Genomic DNA, 19,485 nt, shown 5'->3' on the forward strand with positions numbered 1-19,485 from the left:
TTCATTATTTACTTAGAAACACACATATTGTAAATGAAAAATATGTAGTGGTTAACTCTTTTGTGCCACTCCTTGAAACAGTAATTCTTTAAAAACATCTGATTAATCCCATCTTACCTATGCCTTCAGGAAACCCTGAAACATGTACCAGCACAGGTTCTTCAACTCTACAGGCATATTTTAACAGCACTCAAGTCAAACTGCCTCCAGGCTCTCCCTGTGCAGACAAGCAGGGCTACTGCGACAGACTTGGCATTTGTCGGCTCGTAGATGCAGATGGACCAATTGCCAGACTGAAAAACTTCTTCTTGAAACTGGACAAGTTTGAAGACATAGCAGAATGGATGAAGGTGAGAAGATAGTCATGTGCAGTTTTCTACCTTCATTGGGAAGGTCCATATTTTGCTTGGACAGGGTTAGCACGCACCATATTTTCTTTTATTGTAACACAGTTTTCTTTACACATCCTTTTATGAAGTATTTGCACACATTGATGATGATATTGGTCAATTGCAAGTCAAGTATGTTTTTTTGTATGCTGTAACACATATTTCACCAATACTTACTTTTGATTACAAAGACATTTCATTAAATCTTGCCTCTCATACCCTTGTCAAAGGTACTGTCCATTGATAAGAGCTCAGTGCTGCAAACTGATTCAGTTTCCTTTTTAGTTCTGTCCAGTGCCCCTAAATGTAACTCATACCACCATCAGAGTTTATTGATAGAATGTAACCTCCATAGCTATAGCATCTTAAACGTCATAAGGTATTGCATATGTGTTTTCTATATTTTTGTACTCTAGAAACATAGGAGCATTTTCACATCACCACAGAATGCTTATTTGTGTCTATTAGTTTTACAGATCTACTATTTGTTTTTGTGTTCAACAGTGTTATAGAGCTATTTGTTTTCCTCTGCATAATATATGTACTGTGTGCATGATTATGTGCATGTGTGTGTTAGGTATAAATCGGTTGTTTTCTACAGTATTCTTTGTAAACATTTGGTTTTCAAAATTGTTACTCAGACACTGTTTTCAGCAGCAGTATATAGAGACCAGTAACTTACATAATGGATGTTAGCAGAATACCGTATTTCAGGAGTTGTGTGCAAATAGCAATGACCATGTGACCGAAGCCAGAGAGGTCATAGTTCATATACGCGCACACACACACACACACACACACACACACACACACACACACACACACACACACACACACACACACACACACACACACACACACACACACACACACATGTCCTGGTAAAGCTTGTTATTATAGACTTCATTCTTTTTAAGTGGAAATGCAGCTATACAACTACTTGTATGTGGTAGGGTTCCACTGGCTATCCATTTAAGTAGTCACTCATTCCAGCAGGACTCACATTTAGTCAGTCATTTTCCAGCTCCCATGTTATCCTCACCGCCAGATCCAGCACTAGGTGACTTAAGCAGTTACCTTGGGCCTGTGTTGACTGGGGGGGAGGGGGGGCTGGTCTTCCTTAAAAATCTAAATAAAACTAAAACTCAATTCCAGCTAACCAGCAGCATTAGGACCTTACGGGAGAATAAACAGCACAGGAAGCCCAAGAAATCTCAGCATTAGGATGACTTCCGTAATGCAAATCCAAGTAGAAAACTCTAGCAGATTTATGACATCCACATGGTAATGGATTTGGAGATAAATGGAGTACAGAGATACAGACCAGCAGCCAAGCCCTAAACCTCAACACAAGAAGTGCGTGCACAGTGCAGTCAAGTTTGATCAAAGCTGAGAGTAGATGCATACCTCTTACCATGTGTGTGTGTGTGTGTGTGTGTGTGTGTGTGTGTGTGTGTGTGTGTCTCTATGAAATTCCCAAGTTAAGGGCACTGTCTAGTGGCTTTGCTCAGAGTCAAACCCTGATCTTAATTTTTGGTAAGAAAGTACCTTAAACTCCACACCAAATGCAAGATCTCTTTTAATTTTATTTCTTTTTTGTTGTTTTTGTAAATTACTGAGAATTAGTCTGTCAGTGTCAGTCATAGAAGTTCATAGTTGTGTTGTTCATTGGCAGTAGTACAACAGGTAGCACACTTGCTTTTTGTGTAGAAAGTTGTGGGTTCCTTTTCTAAACTGGGTAGATTGACTACCGGCACGCAACAATTTTTTTTTATGCAACACAGGTAATTTATTCTTCAAAGGCAACAGACAGTGTATTTGTAGGTGAAGCACTGAAATAATGCTTGCTAACAACAACGTCTTCGTTAGTTACAGTTCTGTTTAATGTGGAATTATTCAGATGACTTTTACTTCCGCAAATATTGTGCAATATTGACTGATGCTAGCAGATTATAATGACAGCAGTTAAAGTGGCCTTTAATGGTTGAAACTTTCTGAAATTAATAGTTTTGTCATTATTGGTTCGTATGTTTTGTTTCATCGCTTACTGGAAAACCATTAAAAACTACACATTTAAAACACACTCTGACAAGTGGTGCTGTATTAAACAGGGACTATAAGTTATATAATTAGGAGGGTAATTTAAAGATCACAGGCATTTAAGCATAGTTCTAAAATGTGTGCAGGGAGTCCATGGTTTGAAAACAGCCCTGGCCACATGCATTTTCTGTGAATGTGGTTTCAATGCAGTTTCACTGAATGTGAGTTTCACTGCCAGAGATGTTTACTATTGCTCATATTGTCTGTTTTCATTGTGAGACGTGTTTTGCTTAGCAAATGGCTATCAAGGGTTTGTGTTATAATGTTTGAAATAAACATTTTAAACTAAACCCAAATATCTGTAATCATTGAAGAAGTAAAGAAGAAAATAGTGTGTAAACTGACAGTTTTGAACAGTGTTTATGGTAACTAGGAAGAGATGGCCAAGTAATGGGACACTAGAATGGCTGAGGGGGCAGATCCATTACCCAGCCATGATCTGGCTCTGGTTATCCTATTTAAGGTTACAGGGTAACTGAATCCTGTTCTGGCACCTCATGGATGTGAGGCAGTGAAGTAATCCTAGACAGGATGGCAGTACATTATGGAAAGTGTGCACACTAACACACAAATACAACAAATGCAGAAAACAAATACACATGCATACGCACACACAAATACACCAAATACAAAAATAAAAAAAGGCACACTAATACACCAAATATCAAACACATGAACAAACAAATATACCAAATGCACACACTTACATGCACACATGCACACACATATATAGGCATGCACACACACACACACACACACACACAAAACCAAATACAACAAAATATGCAGACACAAATACACCAAATATCCAACACATAAATGCACAAATACACCAATGCGTGCACACACTCACACACACACACACACACACATATATGCATCTACATGGGCAAGCATGCACGCACACACACACACACACACACACACACAGATGTACGCACATGCGCACACACACATATGCACTCACATAGGCATGCATGCACACCCAAATGCATGTTTGCACACACACACACACACACACACACACACACGCTCATAAACACACATTCATATACAACTCATTTGAAGATCACAACAGTCTCTTTCTAGACAAACAACCCCACGCCCCCACACAGGCGCAAACACACATTCACACAAATACACCAAATATGCAGACATAAAGATACACCAAATATTCAACACATTAGCACGCAAATACACAAATGCATGTGTGCACACATGCACAAACACTCATGCTTATATGATCATGCACATACACATACAGACACACACACACACACACACACACACACACACACACACACATGCAAGTACGCACATATATGGGCACACACACACGTGCACACACAAATACGCACTCACATGCACACACACACACACACACACACATGTGCACACACAGATTTGCACTCACATACACACACATACACGCACACACATACAAACACTCACACATACATTCACCCACAAGCAAGCACACACACTCACACACGCATGCACACACGCACATACACACACAAACACACATACATGCATGCGCACATGCACACACACACACACACACACACACACACACACATACATGCACACATGCGCACACACACAATTCACTTTGGTTAGGACTGATTCACTTTCAGATCCAGAGAAGTAGTAAAGGAATGTAGTTTGGGATTCACACCATAATGCGTTTTTGAGTTTTTTATAGTTTTGGGAGTTGCAATCATGTATTTTGGAAATATCCCATGATAATTTCTAGTATAAATTAATAATATAATTAACACATTGCACTGTTACAAATATTTTACTCTATTTTACATTAATGTATTACTGAAAAAGCTGAATGTTTCATTTTTTTTCAAACTAGATTCTTACTGTCAGACTGCTTGTAGTATTTTATATATATATATATATATATATATATATATATATATATATATATATATATATTCACTGTGTTTTTTCTATTATTACTGAATACATGACTTTATGTCGTAATGCTTTTTTTCCCTTGCAGTCACATTGGTGGGCCATCCTAATAATAATAATGACATTGGCTGCTCTGATGTCCAGTACAGTTTTCCTGTGTGGAAGGACCCTGGATAGCGACAAAGGTAAATACCACTGAAATGTTTCGCTCCTAATTTATTTGGTTTTATTTAGCTGTACTGTTATGACTCCTATTTTCAGTTAGAAAAGGGATGACCCAAGACCATGCACTGAAAGTGACAGTTACTTTACCTACATATTCTAACACAAAAGAAAGTATTAAGAACCATGATGACAGCAGAGGACAGGACTGAAGCATCATGCTCCTTTCATGGTCTTTGATAGGGCTGTAATGTTCAGTCCATGGTCTTGGGTCATCCCTTTACTAACACAAAAAATTATTAAGAACCATGATGACAGTAGAGGACAGGACTGAAGCATCACGCCCCTTTCATGGTCTTTAATAGGGCTGGAATATTCAGTGCATGGTCTTGGGTCATCCCTTTACTAACACAAAAAAGTATTAAGAACCATGATGACAGCAGAGGACAGGACTGAAGCATCACACTCCTTTCATGGTCTTTGATAGGGCTGGAATGTTCAGTCAATGGTCTTGGGTCATCCCTTTACTAACACAAAAGGAAGTATTAAGAACCATGATGACAGTAGAGGACAGGACTGAAGCATCACGCTCCTTTCATGGTCTTTAATAGGGCTGGAATGTTCAGTCCATGGTCTTGGGTCATCCCTTTACTAACACAAAAAAGTATTAAGAACCATGATGACAGTAGAAGACAGGACTGAAGCATCACACTCCTTTCATGGTCTTTAATAGGGCTAGAATATTCAGTGCATGGTCTTGGGTCATCCCTTTACTAACACAAAAAGAAGTATTAAGAACCATGATGACAGCAGAGGACAGGACTGAAGCATCACGCTCCTTTCATGGTCTTTAATAGGGCTGGAATGTTCAGTCCATGGTCTTGGGTCATCCCTTTACTAACACAAAAGGAAGTATTAAGAACCATGATGACAGTAGAGGACAGGACTGAAGCATCACGCTCCTTTCATGGTCTTTAATAGGGCTGGAATGTTCAGTGCATGGTCTTGGGTCATCCCTTTACTAACACAAAAGGAAGTATTAAGAACCATGATGACAGTAGAGGACAGGACTGAAGCATCACGCTCCCTTCATGGTCTTTAATAGGGCTGGAATGTTCAGTCAATGGTCTTGGGTCATCCCTTTACTAACACAAAAGGAAGTATTAAGAACCATGATGACAGTAGAGGACAGGACTGAAGCATCATGCTTCTTTCATGGTCTTTAATAGGGCTGGCATGACAGGTAGCCAGAAAGCAAGCAAGTAAAACCACTGTGTAGCCATACTCCCAAGAAGGAGAAACTGTGATTAGCCTTCCTAATATAGGCTTGACTAAAGGGTGCTGCCCCATATCCTAAACCTTGACTATAGCTGTCAGAACTGAAAATCACTCAGAAGTCTGTTCTTCAAGAAAGGCACTCATGTTGTCAGTGAGGAGCAACATGGCAGCCTCTTTCTGGTCCATGGTGTGACTAGCAGCGGTGAAAGAGGATTGTGTTGTAACAGCACTGGAGTTTTGTGGCCCAAGATATGAACTGTTAAGGCAAACATGTGAAATGCTTTTTGTGGGAAGCAGTGTAATAATTGTCCCAGAATTACAGGTATGAAAATAACAGATAATAATGAAATGTATTCAAACCACTTGATTCTGTACTGTCTAACAATGCACGTTGTGGCAGGCAGCATAACGTGAGTTCAGCTGTGAACCTGTGCCTGTTGCTAAATGGGACGGCTGCTTTATATGAGGAACATTACATAATCATAGCAGTCTGGTTCGCATAAGAAAAACATTTAATAGCTTTGAAAGAGTACATCCCAAAAGAACAATTTGTTCCATATTTTATGCATTAATTAAAGCATGCTATTGAAAAACAAAACAAATCTGGATTTTATTTGGGCATATTAAAGAGCACCACTGGAAATCATCATGAACAGCAAACCTTATATAAAAATAAGACTACAGAACTTTGTTTAGATGTTAGAATTGTATGTTGGTGTCGACAACATATACTTAAGCAATAACCGACAATGTGGTGTGGTATATTGAAGATTTACCCACAGTTGGTGTGATTAAATAAAGCCAACCATGGGTAAATTTCAATATACCACAACCACAGTGTCGGTTATTGCTGTAATACAATGACATTATTTAAGAAAAAAAATACTTGCATTATACAAAGACATTACTTAAAAGTCTCAGAGCTGCCCTTCCGCATTTTTGTGATATCCTGGGGCTTTTTCTGATGTACTGCTCATGCTTACGCAGTACATCAGTGCTGTGCAAAAAGGAAGCAATGGAGAAATGAAGATTGCTGTTGCTTTTTTGTTTTTTGTTTTTTGTTTTTTATTGAAAACAACAGAAAAAGAAACTGGGAGACTTTTAACGAATGAGGGAGTGCCAGGACAGACAAAATAAAAGGATAATCAGGTAAGTTTCTATAGTTTTGCAGAACGTACTTGATTATCCTTTTATTTTTGTCTGCATTGCCTCCCTAGTTCATTAAAAGTCTCCCAGTTTCTTTTTTTTGTTTTCAATAAATAAAAAAAACAAAGAAAATAAAGCAGTTACGAGGTATACTAATGGAAAAAAGTCCAGGTGACCGAACCTTTTTCCGTTGGTATATTCTAGGGATTTAGAATGGGCACCATACTTCTCAACCTGGAAACATCAAAAATCTGGACAAGGCCCATGAAAAATAGGTACAAATCTGTCCGCTGATTAACATCTACTTTGCATACATAATTACGTAACCCCAACCACTCCAATGGAATTGTGGGATACCAACTTTCAAATGCAAACTGAAGAACAGACAACCAAAATATGGCACCATACCAGAGTCCCCCTGCAACCAGTCTAGTGTCCCATTACCTGGCGATTTCTCCCCATTTACCATAAACACTAATGTGTGCATACTGCTTTACTTCTACAATTATTATCTGGATTTTATTTTTGCATTTTGCAGCACAAAAATGCACAAAACACTAACAGAAATCTGCTAAGCAAAGCAATACTGTCTCACAATGAAAACAGACTTGGCATTAAAACTTCTCTGCCCTTCATTGGAACTTCATTAAAATAGCATTGAAAACCACACACCACATCCAAAGAAAATGCATATGGCCAGTGGTGGATAAAGATTACCTTTGAGCTGTTTTCAAATCATTGGCCCCTTGCACACAAAACAAGAAACATACATGTGTTCTTTTCTTTGATACACCTTCCTGACTTTATTAAGTTATATTCCTTGTATAATACAGCACACTTGTTAGACAGAGAGCATTTTAAATTTATTGTTTGAACATGTTTCCAATAGGCTGTACTGTAGGCAATGAAACAAAAATGCATGAACCAATAATGACAAAACTGCCAAATTCAGAACATTTCCATCATAAAAGTCTACTTCCACAGCCACACTATAAACAGAATGACAGTAGTGTAAGCCACAGGCATCTTGCACAGCTTCTCGTACTTATTTTCAACTTCAGTTTTTTTTGGAGGGGGGGGGCAAAAAGTCAAAAACCAGGGACACATTTTAAACATTGCTTGTATAATTTGGAAAATTGCTAGAATAAAATGTGTTACCATCAAGCATGTCACTGGCAAGTCTTGAACCCAGGACCCTATGCACTACAGTCAGAGCAACATACCACTATGCCAAATCAGCAGTTTCCGGAAATAAAAGGAAGACTGAAACTTAATGGCTGTCATTTAGTGAATTCAGTTCTCACTTCTCAACATCTTAGCACAAAAAAACCTGGACAAACAATGCCAATAATGGGGGAATACAAATTTAGTTCTCACTTCTCACAATAGCTCTCAACTCTTAGAACAAAAAACCTGGACAAAGCTCACAAGTGGTGGTGGCTAGGGACTTACCAGGAGCACATTTTAAACATTGCTTATATAATTTTGGAAAGTTACTAGAATAAAATGTGTTACAACCATGCATTTCACTGGCAAGTCTTGAACCCAGGACCCTATGCACTACAGTCAGAGCAACATACCACTATGCCAAATCAGCAGTCCCTTAAAAATAGGAAGACTGAAACTTAATGGCTGTCATGTAGTGAATTCAGTTCTCATTTCTCACCATAGCTCTCAACCTCTTAGCACAAAAAACCTGGACAAACCAAATAATGGGGGAATACAAATTCAGTTCTCAATTCTCACTCACCATAGCTCTCAACTCTTAGCACAAAAACCCTGGACAAAAACAAAGCCAAGAATGGGGGAATACAAATTCTCTTCACTTCTCACCATAGGCTTAGCTCTCAACTCTTAGCACAAAAAATCTAGACAAAGCTCAGAAATAGTGGTGGCTAGGGACTTTAGGCTCTTTTTATCCTGTACCAAAGGTACAGGGTTTGAGCCTGCCACATGGGGGCATTTTCACACACACACAAACCCATGGTTCTGATGAAATGAGTGCTGTTAACATTTCCTGGCCCGACGAGTGCTGCTCTTTCCCACTCTTGATAAATCCAAACCGCTGCGGTTTCCTCTTGATAAATCAAAAATGCTGCTGCTAATAACTCCAAACAAGTGCTGCTGTTTCCTGCTTGCATTTGCAGCCAGAAATGACAACATGAGCTCAAGGAGCTAATTGCAACTGACTGATAGCCGTGATGGAGCTGACTTCATCGCATGAGATGACGTCAGCTCCAACAGTGCGATCTTTGAAAAAATTAAGAAACCAAAAGAAAAAAATCGGAAATGAAGGGGTGCCTGTTGCGAATCGTGGCACCCCTTCATTTGGACCCCCAAACTCAGTAAAAATCGAGTAATTCGGTATGATTGAGAGGTATGATGGGCACGCTGGTTGGGATGACCAGTCAGCATGCTTGTTTTTGAATATTAATGGCCAGTCATTGTATAATTTATTTTAACACACTAACAGCAGAATCTTATTATTTTTCCACATGCTTTATGCTGTACAAATATAAGGTTCGTGTTCAGAGTCTTCCAACAAGCTCCAAAGGATAAGTAGTGATGCCATAGCCATAAGTCCTACAGGCTTAAGGCCTACTATCATGTTTCACATATTGCATCCAAGCAGAAATTCCTTACCGGACATGGTTATCTATTCCTTGCCATTTCCTTCAAGTACACTCAATGAAGGAGAGACTCAAACTTCCAAACTAAGGAAAGTCAAAATCTTTGCCATGTTTCATTCTGCCTCTGTGTCTCAGGAAATATGTAGGGTTTGTAGTGAAGCATGCAGATGGCTTTATAATATTATAAAGGAGCATTGCCTCATGTTTACTGGCAACCAGTTAATTCTCAAACAAACCAATATGGTATGTGAGAGATGTATTTACACAACGTCACTGAAGGCAAAGCTCTCACATAAAAGTACATCCTGCAATTTATCTAACTTTACTCAAAGCATCTTTGTCAATATACTTAAATCATTAAAGTGGACAATGCTAAAGACATTGCATCTAATTGAACCATTTCTTATTTGTATGGTATCTAATTGATGCAGTTAGCTACTCCAACCAATTATTCTTAGATACCCACAATAGCCTTGCCCCACTCTGCACAAAATGAACCAAAGTCAATCATGCACCTGGCTCACAAATCCCGCAAAACAATTTTTACAAAAAAGGGACAAAGCCTGGAAAGAATTCCAAAGAAAAAAAAAAGTGATTTATCCATGCAAAACTACAGGCAACTACATAACCAAGCAAAGAAACTTATAATTGCTGATAAGAAACAATACTTTACTCAACAATTATCTGACCACATAAATAACCCTAAAAAGTTCTGATCCACTATTGCAACCTTACTTACCTCAGATGCAAAACAAAATCCTGCACCAGTCACAGACAAATCCCCCATGCAAATAGTCAAAATGCTTAATACCCACTTCATAGATAACATAAAAAGCTTAGTTAATAATCCCAGCAAATCCCACACTACAAACTCTACTAATATTGCTAACTTCATAACGACACCCCAAAATGCCATTTTCAGTCAATCCACTTTGTCAGCACCCTTTTTCCTAAGTAGTCCTACTCTGCCACCACAACTAACATCCCTTGTACTGCAACCTTTATCCACAAACTATATATGGCATCTACTACAAATAATAAAGCCCAGCTCCCTCTCTGCTGACAATCTCCCATCTGAATACTTAAAACTAGCAGCAGATGGTATAGCCTATCCAGTAAGCATCCTCATTAATAGATCTATCCTAGACTCATATGTCCCATTAATATGGAAGAAATCAATTGTCACCACCTTATGTAAAGTAAGAAAATCAAATGAACTGTCCAGTGTTTGCCACATCTCAATTCTACCCCTTCTCTCCAAAATATTGGAAAAATGTATACATAGGCAACTCCTTCACTACCTCATTGATATTAGACTAACTCCCACCAGCATGGTGTCAGACCATCACACAGCACAACTGCCCTAATATCCTTTACTGATATAATCAACAGAGCTAGGGACTTAGGGCATCCAACATCCGCAATATTCCTCGATGTATCAAAAACATCCAATACAGTGTCACACCAAAAACTTTTGCAGGAACTGCATAATCTAAGAATTACAAACTCCACCCTACAATGGTTTTCAAACTACCAGTCTCTAAGACAGCAGTGTGCAAAATGGCAAACTTCTCAGTCACAATATCTCCCCAACAAAATAGTAGTCTCTCTGGGCTCTATCCTTGGGCCCCTTCCTTTCAACATCTTTATAAGTAACCTCCATAGACCCTCCTGCCAAAGTACCATTATTCGATATGCAGGCCATTCAGCTATGTTACCCACCACAAATAATATAACTCAACTAAAACAAATAACAGAAACCGCCTTCACATCCATTGAAACCTGGTTCGACAATGCAAATATCTTGCTAAACCGTAATAAAACCAAACTACTTCTCTTCACATCTAAATCATACCCCACTGACTTTAAAATATAGCCCCTCAATAATACAGAAATAGAACTGGTTCCCCATGCCAAATTATTAGTTGTTACAATAGATAACAAATTATCCGTTGACCTACATATCCATAATGCCATCAAAAACACATCATAAACTGGGAATGCTATATAGGCACAAACGTTTTATGAACCTAAACACGAAAAGAACACTAACCTGCACATACCTCCTGCCCTCCTTATTATATGGTGCCCCCACACTAACCAACCTCCAAACTACAGTAATAAATTGGAATCCTGTTATAATAAAATTAACAAATGTGCCACTGGCCTACCATTCCACAAACATCACTGCACTGGCCTTACTTCCCTTAACTGGCAGACTCTATCTCAACAGCTCAACTACCAACAACTAGCCATGGCCCATAAAATAATGTATAATCCAGAAAAATGCCCTTCCATACATTGTGTTCTCCAAACCTACATTCCCAATCGCTCTCTGTGCTCCAAAGACAAACAATTATTAACTCTATATAAGCCAAATAAAACTGCAGGACAATATTTTTACTTCTGTTCAGTGACCAAGTTATGGAACACACTAGACATTAGGTCCACACTAAAATCACTGGAAGTTTAAATTTGAGCTAAAACAACTACTTCTACTTAAGTCAAGCAACTGTCCCTGTACAAAAACAAAGTAATAACAAACAGCTATGTTGTAAATCCTTCCCTTGTCCATCTCTATTTACTGTCTACATTACTTATATCTCTCTCTGCTCAAACTCCTTGATTCTACACTCATTCAATACACAGCTTTAAATAGTCAGTCTGCATCGTATCTGCTTTCACCCACTATCCTTTCCCACAAAAGAAGTCTGCAATCTATTGCAATCCAGTCTATACCTAAACAAATACACTCTTCTCTCTGCCTTTTCTGATAACCCCTACTTCTGCTTGTAAATATTTACATATGTATAAAGATATATAATGGCAACTAATAATCCTGACAAAGGTAAAACATACTTTCATGGAAAACTGTATTACAATCAAATCTTCAGCCACCACCTTATTCTCATTCACAGATAGTTCTGTTTATCTTCTAAAAGTTTGTCAACATGTCTACATTGTTTATTGTACACAACTCTTTTTATACTATTGTACTGTACTATTGCATTGTATATTTATTGTTTTAGTATACTGTATTTTAGTATATGGAGCTTTTCTCCCTGGGCCTCCGCTGAAAATGGGCTCCCCACCCAGTTGGACTTTCCCGGTAACCAAATGTCAAATAAATAAAAATAAATAAATCCTCCTAATGTCAATAAGGTTGTCAGCAGTACATATGCTGCACCCATCACACACAATTCAAAGCAGACGTATAGATCCACATTTGCTGAGGCACTAAAATATAACCTTCCTAAACCCCAAAGACCTCCTAGACAAAGTCCATGTGACAAATGCCCTCAGCAGCCCCGACTGCACTTTTTCAAAATAACATCCACATCAACACACAAAGCCACATCTCATAGAGCCTCTACTTCTAAGCCCATAAGGCAAGACACCACACAATCCAGCATTCTGGTCACTGGAAACTCCATTGTGAGACACACTGATGTCTCTCTCACTAGGCTGAGTAAATAGAAAGTCACAGTCAATTGCTTATCAGGGGCTAAGATCTGCCACATTACACATGCACTCTGATCATTGGACCACAAGTACCTGTATGACTCGATCATAGTCCACCTGGGTGTAAATGACCTGAGACGTACCTCCCTAGACTATATGAAGAGAGACATCATGGAGCTCTTGGAATATGTGTCCCAGGCTGGTATGAGCCTAACATTGAGCAGCATTTTACCTTCTGAAGGATGATGCCACAGTATGAACAAAAGATGATTGACTTTAATAACTGGCTTTGTTTTTGGTGTCATTCTAAGGGGGTACAATATTTGTCAGCATGGAAAGAGATGGTCATCAGACCACACTGCTTTGCTAGGGATGGTTTGCACCTCTGTCCTGTAGGCTTTCGAATATTAGCTAAAACATTGTCTTCTCCCATAGTTTGTTTTTAGGCAATTCCAAACTGAAAGTACTTCCAACATAGCAAATCAAAACCAAAAAAATATAAAGGTATTACTGCAGTGCTAGGAGTCTAAACAAAAAACTCCACTGTCCAGAAGCTCTCTTCACTCTAGAGAATGCTGATGGTCTGTGTGGTCACTGAGACATGATTTAAAGCCAAGGAGAGCACACCAACAGTGCAAGGTTATAATGCCCTCCACACATTTAGACCAGCTACTATGCAGACAGGGACTAAAGGTGGAGGTGTCTTGATTTACATTAAAAACAAATATACCTCAAGGCTGGTCAAATAGGACAATGCACTTGAGTGACTCCTTGTTCAAATCACCACAGGCAAAATCCAATGCTACTTCCTTGTAAGCTATAGGTCCCCCTCTCTGACCCAGGAAACCCATACCATGTACTTAAACCTATTAGAAACCCTCACCATCCAACCAAATACCATACTCATGGATGACTTTAATTATCCCACTATTAACTGGGAATCATATACAACACCAAATGTACATGCACAGAGATTCCTGGATTTTGTAAACACAAACTCCCTGGACCAGATTGTCATTACACCAACCAGGGATGTAACCATACTGGATCTGGTCCTCACTAATATGGGAGAGAGCTGCATAGCGCCTAGCGTAATGTCTTCCCTGGTAAGGTCAGACCACAAAATGTTCCCCCAGCTAACCCTGAAATATTCAGGAACTACACTAAGGCTAACCTCCTGCTAATAAGTGATAACTTGGCAACATTTCAAGCCCTCATAAACCCTGAGAACACTGCTGCCTATACAGACCTGTTCACAGAAACCCTATATAAGCATTTTAATAGCTGCATAGAGGCAGCTGCACCCACCATGAAGAAGTACAGAATTAACTCTAAAAACAAGCCAACCTGCTGGAATCACAAAATCAATAGGGTGTATAACAGAAGGAAGAAAATCATGGCAAAAATTAGGAGGTACAGCACCCAGCAGGATAAAAGCACTCTCATCAAACTAAACAAACATCTCAGAGGACAAATAAAGTCTACCAAAGCCAAATTTGAGGTACATTTGGCCTTCCAGGCCAAGGACAACCACAAGGCATTCCTTAACTATGTCTGCAGCCTCAAAGACAATACACAATTGTGTGCAGAGCTCATTGTAAATGGAGCCACTTATACTGAACCAGAAGATACAGCAAACCTCCTGGCCAACAAATTCAGCTCCAACTTTACTCCTCTCTACTGTTCAACCTTCCCTCAGGAAATACCATCATATATAACTCCCCCCTGCTATCAGTAGTAACAGGTCCTTAATGCTCTCTCTAAGGCCAAGAACACTGCATCATTGGGCCCAGACAATATCCCAGTATGCCTACTAAATAGCATGAACATGACCTATCAGGGCCTCTGGAATTGCTATTTAACTGTAGCCTCCAAACAGGCTCCATGCCTCATGAATGGAGAACCGCAATTGTCATCCCTCTGGACAAAGGTGGGCCATCTACAGACCCTGAAAACTACAGACCCATAAGCACACTAGTCTTATATGCAAAGCCATGGAAAAAATTATCACGGAAATTATCAATAATCTAATAAACCTCCAGACAGTGGACCCAACCCAGTTTGGCTTCATCACGGGCAAGTCATGGCTACTTAACCTGGTGGACTTATTTGAGAAGGTCACCAAAGCAATGGATGAGGCCAAACTGGTTCACACTGCCCACCTTGACCTGGCCAAGGCATTTGACACAATACCCCATTCAGGCATTTCTGACAAACTCAAGGGTTTAAGTACAAACCCATATGTCACCCGGTGGTTAGCCAATTGGCTCACAGACAGCACCCAGGAAGTTAGAATTGTGGAGTTCTCTTCTAGAAAGAGACCAGTCACAAGTAGAGTCTCTCAGGGATCAGTCCTTGGACCGTTTCATTTTGGCATTTACTTCTCTGAAGTCACAGCCAATGTCAATGGTGTCTGGCTGACTAAATTTGCAGATGAGTGCAAATTATGAGCTGTCATTGAATCCCACACCAACACAAATGTTCTCCAAAAAGGGCTGACACAGACAAACAACTAGTGTCAGAGCCATGGACTAAAACTAAATGCCAAGCAATGCATAATAGTATCCTTCAGGAAGTCATCCACCCCTGGTAACAATCATATTGACAACACACCTCTTTAAGTCACTGACTACTGGGTCTGCTTTGAGACATACATAGACAGTGTTCTAGCCTTTGACCATCACGTGCCTACAGCAGTGAGGAAATCATTCTATGTTGTGCCCCTTATAAACAATGCTTTGGCATCTAGGTCCAAGGAAGTCATTGTTCCACTGTATTGTTCCTGAACAATCAGATGGGGAACAGGAAATTCCTCCCTGGTTGGCACCTATGTCTGTAATAGACACAGACAACCTATAAATGGTTAATCTCGCAGGCCCTTACCTGTAAATGTTTAATCTCCCAAACTCCTAGTTGTAAATGTTTCATCTCCAAAGACCCTGATTACATGTATTAGGGGTACCAGAGCTTGTCAGATATTTGGATGCATGGCTAGGCTTAAAAAGGTCCTTGTTGTCATTAGCCTAGTAAACACCTATGAACCTATATCTAATGAGAATAAACAATCTAAGAATTTCACTCTTTCAACTCAGCATAGCAGGCAGCAGTGAGTAAACAGGGTACACCATATATGTAAAAATGCGTTTGGTTCCATTAAAGTATTAACTTTGGCAAAGACTTTGTAAAGCAGAGGGCGTAAAATCATACCATTGCACCTGAGTTTAATATGACCATGCACCTTTGCATATATTTTTTTTATATATAAATATCTGTGTGTGCATGTGATTATTTGCAGCACAGTTTTACATATACATACACACACACACACACATATATATATATATATATATGGGAGTCAGGAATTAGGTTGAAACAGTAGGTGTCTGACACCTGTTTAATTGCCCACAATTGTTCGTCAAATGCAGATGGTCGACACTTGTGCTACATCAACAATGTCAGGGTAGGGACGTATTCCCTTTCCCTGGGGATTGTGCAATCTCTGAGTTAATATATATAATCAGGGGGTGCCAGTAGCAGCCTTAGGTCAATTGGTGCCCTAGGCAAAAGGGCACCATGGCGCCCCCCACCACACCACCCAGTGCCCCCATCCTGGTCCAACTACACCAAACAAATACTGGAAAAGTGCCCCTACCAGAGCAGTGCCCTGGGGCAAGGGGACTTGCCCTCTTGCAAAACACAATGTCAATTCATTTTTTTGTTTGTTTGAAATTTGTATGTGCTGAGGTGGTAATGGGCCGACATTTACATTGGTTAACAAATTAGCAAGGTTGATGGCAAGAACATCAACCAGAAAAGGTCAACAAAGTAACTTAATATATATATATATATATATATATATATATATATATATATATATATATAAATATATATATATAGATATATACGTACATACATATATAAATATTCACATATTTGTGCGTGCGTGGGCATGTGTATGATTATTTGCAACACAATCTTAAGCCTATCAAACAGCTATGCACTTAGAAAAGTAATGTTTGATAAGCAAATAAACTGCTACAATAAATATGAAGCTTTTCATAGAGAAGGTCTTTTGCTGTTGTGTTATGCCAAAGACAATTAGCTCTTATATTTTGGATAGGAATGAACATTACCTACACTTAAGTAAATGCTAAGGTTGAATGATTTGGAATTTTATCTCCAAGATGATGGTGGACACTTACAAAATAAAAAGAAAGATACTACAAGGATCTTAAAGTGAATACCTTTGATCTGCACAAATTGTAAATACGTACATAGTTTCACTACTAGCAGTCTTGCACTGCTTTTTCTGTGCTATCATAGGATTTTACTTCATATGCATTGTGTTGTAATCGCATCAATTCTTTTGTATTCTTCTGCTCTGTTATATTTTGTATACAACATGATGTCAAATTTCCTCTTAACTGTTGTATTATACAACTAAGGCTGAGCCTGCAACTGCTCTTCTTAGGTCATTGTTCTACCCTAATAAACAAACACAACCAGATAGATACAGCAAAAACTTGAAAATGCTTGGAAAATAGTTTTCAATATGGAATGTAATATTATTTCCAAAGTCTTTGAAATAGAAATAATGATAAAATATGTGTCTTCAGTTTAGAAGGCTGAACTGTGTGTAACTGATTGTTTTATTTATTTTTTTAAGAAATTAGCTAAACTAAGATGTTTGTAGATAAATTAGGTCAGTGACAGTAAATGTTTTATTATTTGTTGCAACTAACTTAAGTATATATTTATCATGCCAACAATATTGTGTAAGGATAAACATATCTAAAGTGAAGAAGCTTCTGCAGTTGGAAGGCAGTTAGTAATATCAAAAAAGTTGCTTTGCAGGTGCTATTAAGCAATATCTTTCTAGTTGTTGTTGTTGTTTCTTTCGGCTTTTCCCGGTTAGGGGTCGCCACAGCGGAACTCCAGTCTGCAAATGATTGGCAGTAGATTTTTACGTACCGAGTTGCCAGCTCTGACGCACAACCTTCAACTAAGGTTTGCCCATTCACGCATGTCTCCGCACAGAAGACGCTTTCGCTGAGAATAGAACATTATGTTTTGTAAATTCCTATGCCAATTTCTATAGCCTATTGTTATCTATGTTATCTAACAGAACCTCTTTGTATCACTTTTCCACGTTCAAACATGTGATTGCATCATGAATTGGATTATCATTATCTCCCTGTTCAGACGTAATGACATCATCAAGAACGCAAATGCTAACACATGACCAAGAAGTACACCATTATCACGTCCTATGGAGTGCAATGACATTGTCAAGTAAATCCGGTAGTGTACCCTAGGGAAATTTTAAAAAAGGAGCTTGATTTTAAGGCCATGTGCAGGGATGTCATCTAGAGAGGTCAGCAGTGTAGTCCAGTGACCTGAAATAAAAGGAGCTTGGGTTCAAAGCCAAGTATAGTTTTAGTACTGGCTGCTAAGAGATTAATCCAGAAGGTGGCAACTTTTTAAGAGCTATAAATACTGCAACTAGCAAAAAATGTGAGCTACCCAAGGTCCCAAAATAAGTCATATTGAGACATACAGGCATTTACTTTAGTTATAATCATCTTCTGCTGCAATAAACTGGCAACACAGCTATCAGAACTAGAGAACTATATAGTACTTGGAATAAGGAAAATGTCTGTTTATATTTAACTAGAAAAAAAATAAGAGGAAACTGCAGACTTCTTGAAAGTGACTTGCTGTTTTCAGAACATAAAAATCTTTTCAACAACATTTTTTAAGTATTGACAGCAAACACAAACAGAATGTAACTAGGAAAAATAAGAAACCTGCAAGGGACTAACACTGCCTACCTGCATTCAAATTTCATACACTCTCCTGATAACACTAATTATTACTATCAAGCACCCGAAGAAGACGACCACACTAATCATTTGCACCACTCTGGTGTATGTGTAGGTGTGTGTTTGTGCACCACTTTGACCCTCAGAATTTTGCATCAGAGGAGGGTTTTCCCCCACTGAGGAGATCAAATAGGATTGCAGCATGCACCCACTACCCCCAGCAGTATCCCCACCCCCAGGAACATCATCTGGACAGGGAGTCTCAACCTCCAGCACAGCCCAGATTCATGAATGGATGGGGAGGGTGAAGAGGGAGAGAGGCAAAAACATAAGGCAGAGAGGTCTCAACAGGTAATTGTCCAGCGCAAAGATGGCATTACCTCTTCCCTGAATGGGTACAATATATATAACTACAGCCACAGTGATATTCTCATGACCATTTTAGATTATTTTCAGGAGTTTTAAATTTATTCCGGTCAGAAAGTACAACATAGATGATTCTCTTATTGAATTAAAGATTTACACCAGGAACCTAAACTTAGCAACATATTTCCACATTACTAATGTGAA

General features: G+C 38.9%; 1 protein-coding gene across 1 annotated transcript in view; it reads left to right on the plus strand.

Annotated features, from left to right (window-relative positions):
* LOC122817653 (disintegrin and metalloproteinase domain-containing protein 10-like) overlaps positions 1 to 19,485 on the plus strand; it is a 1,242,151-nt gene that overhangs the window by 1,197,938 nt on the left and 24,728 nt on the right. Inside the window, exons 14-15 of the mRNA XM_044090715.1 lie at positions 130 to 350; positions 4,504 to 4,600. Coding sequence (XP_043946650.1) covers positions 130 to 350; positions 4,504 to 4,600 — 318 coding nt within the window. The remainder of the gene's footprint in view (positions 1 to 129; positions 351 to 4,503; positions 4,601 to 19,485) is intronic.

The sequence above is a fragment of the Protopterus annectens genome, chromosome 13.part0, assembly GCF_019279795.1.
Source record: "Protopterus annectens isolate FY-2018-M chromosome 13.part0, PAN1.0, whole genome shotgun sequence".
NCBI classification, from domain to species: Eukaryota; Metazoa; Chordata; order Ceratodontiformes; family Protopteridae; genus Protopterus; species Protopterus annectens.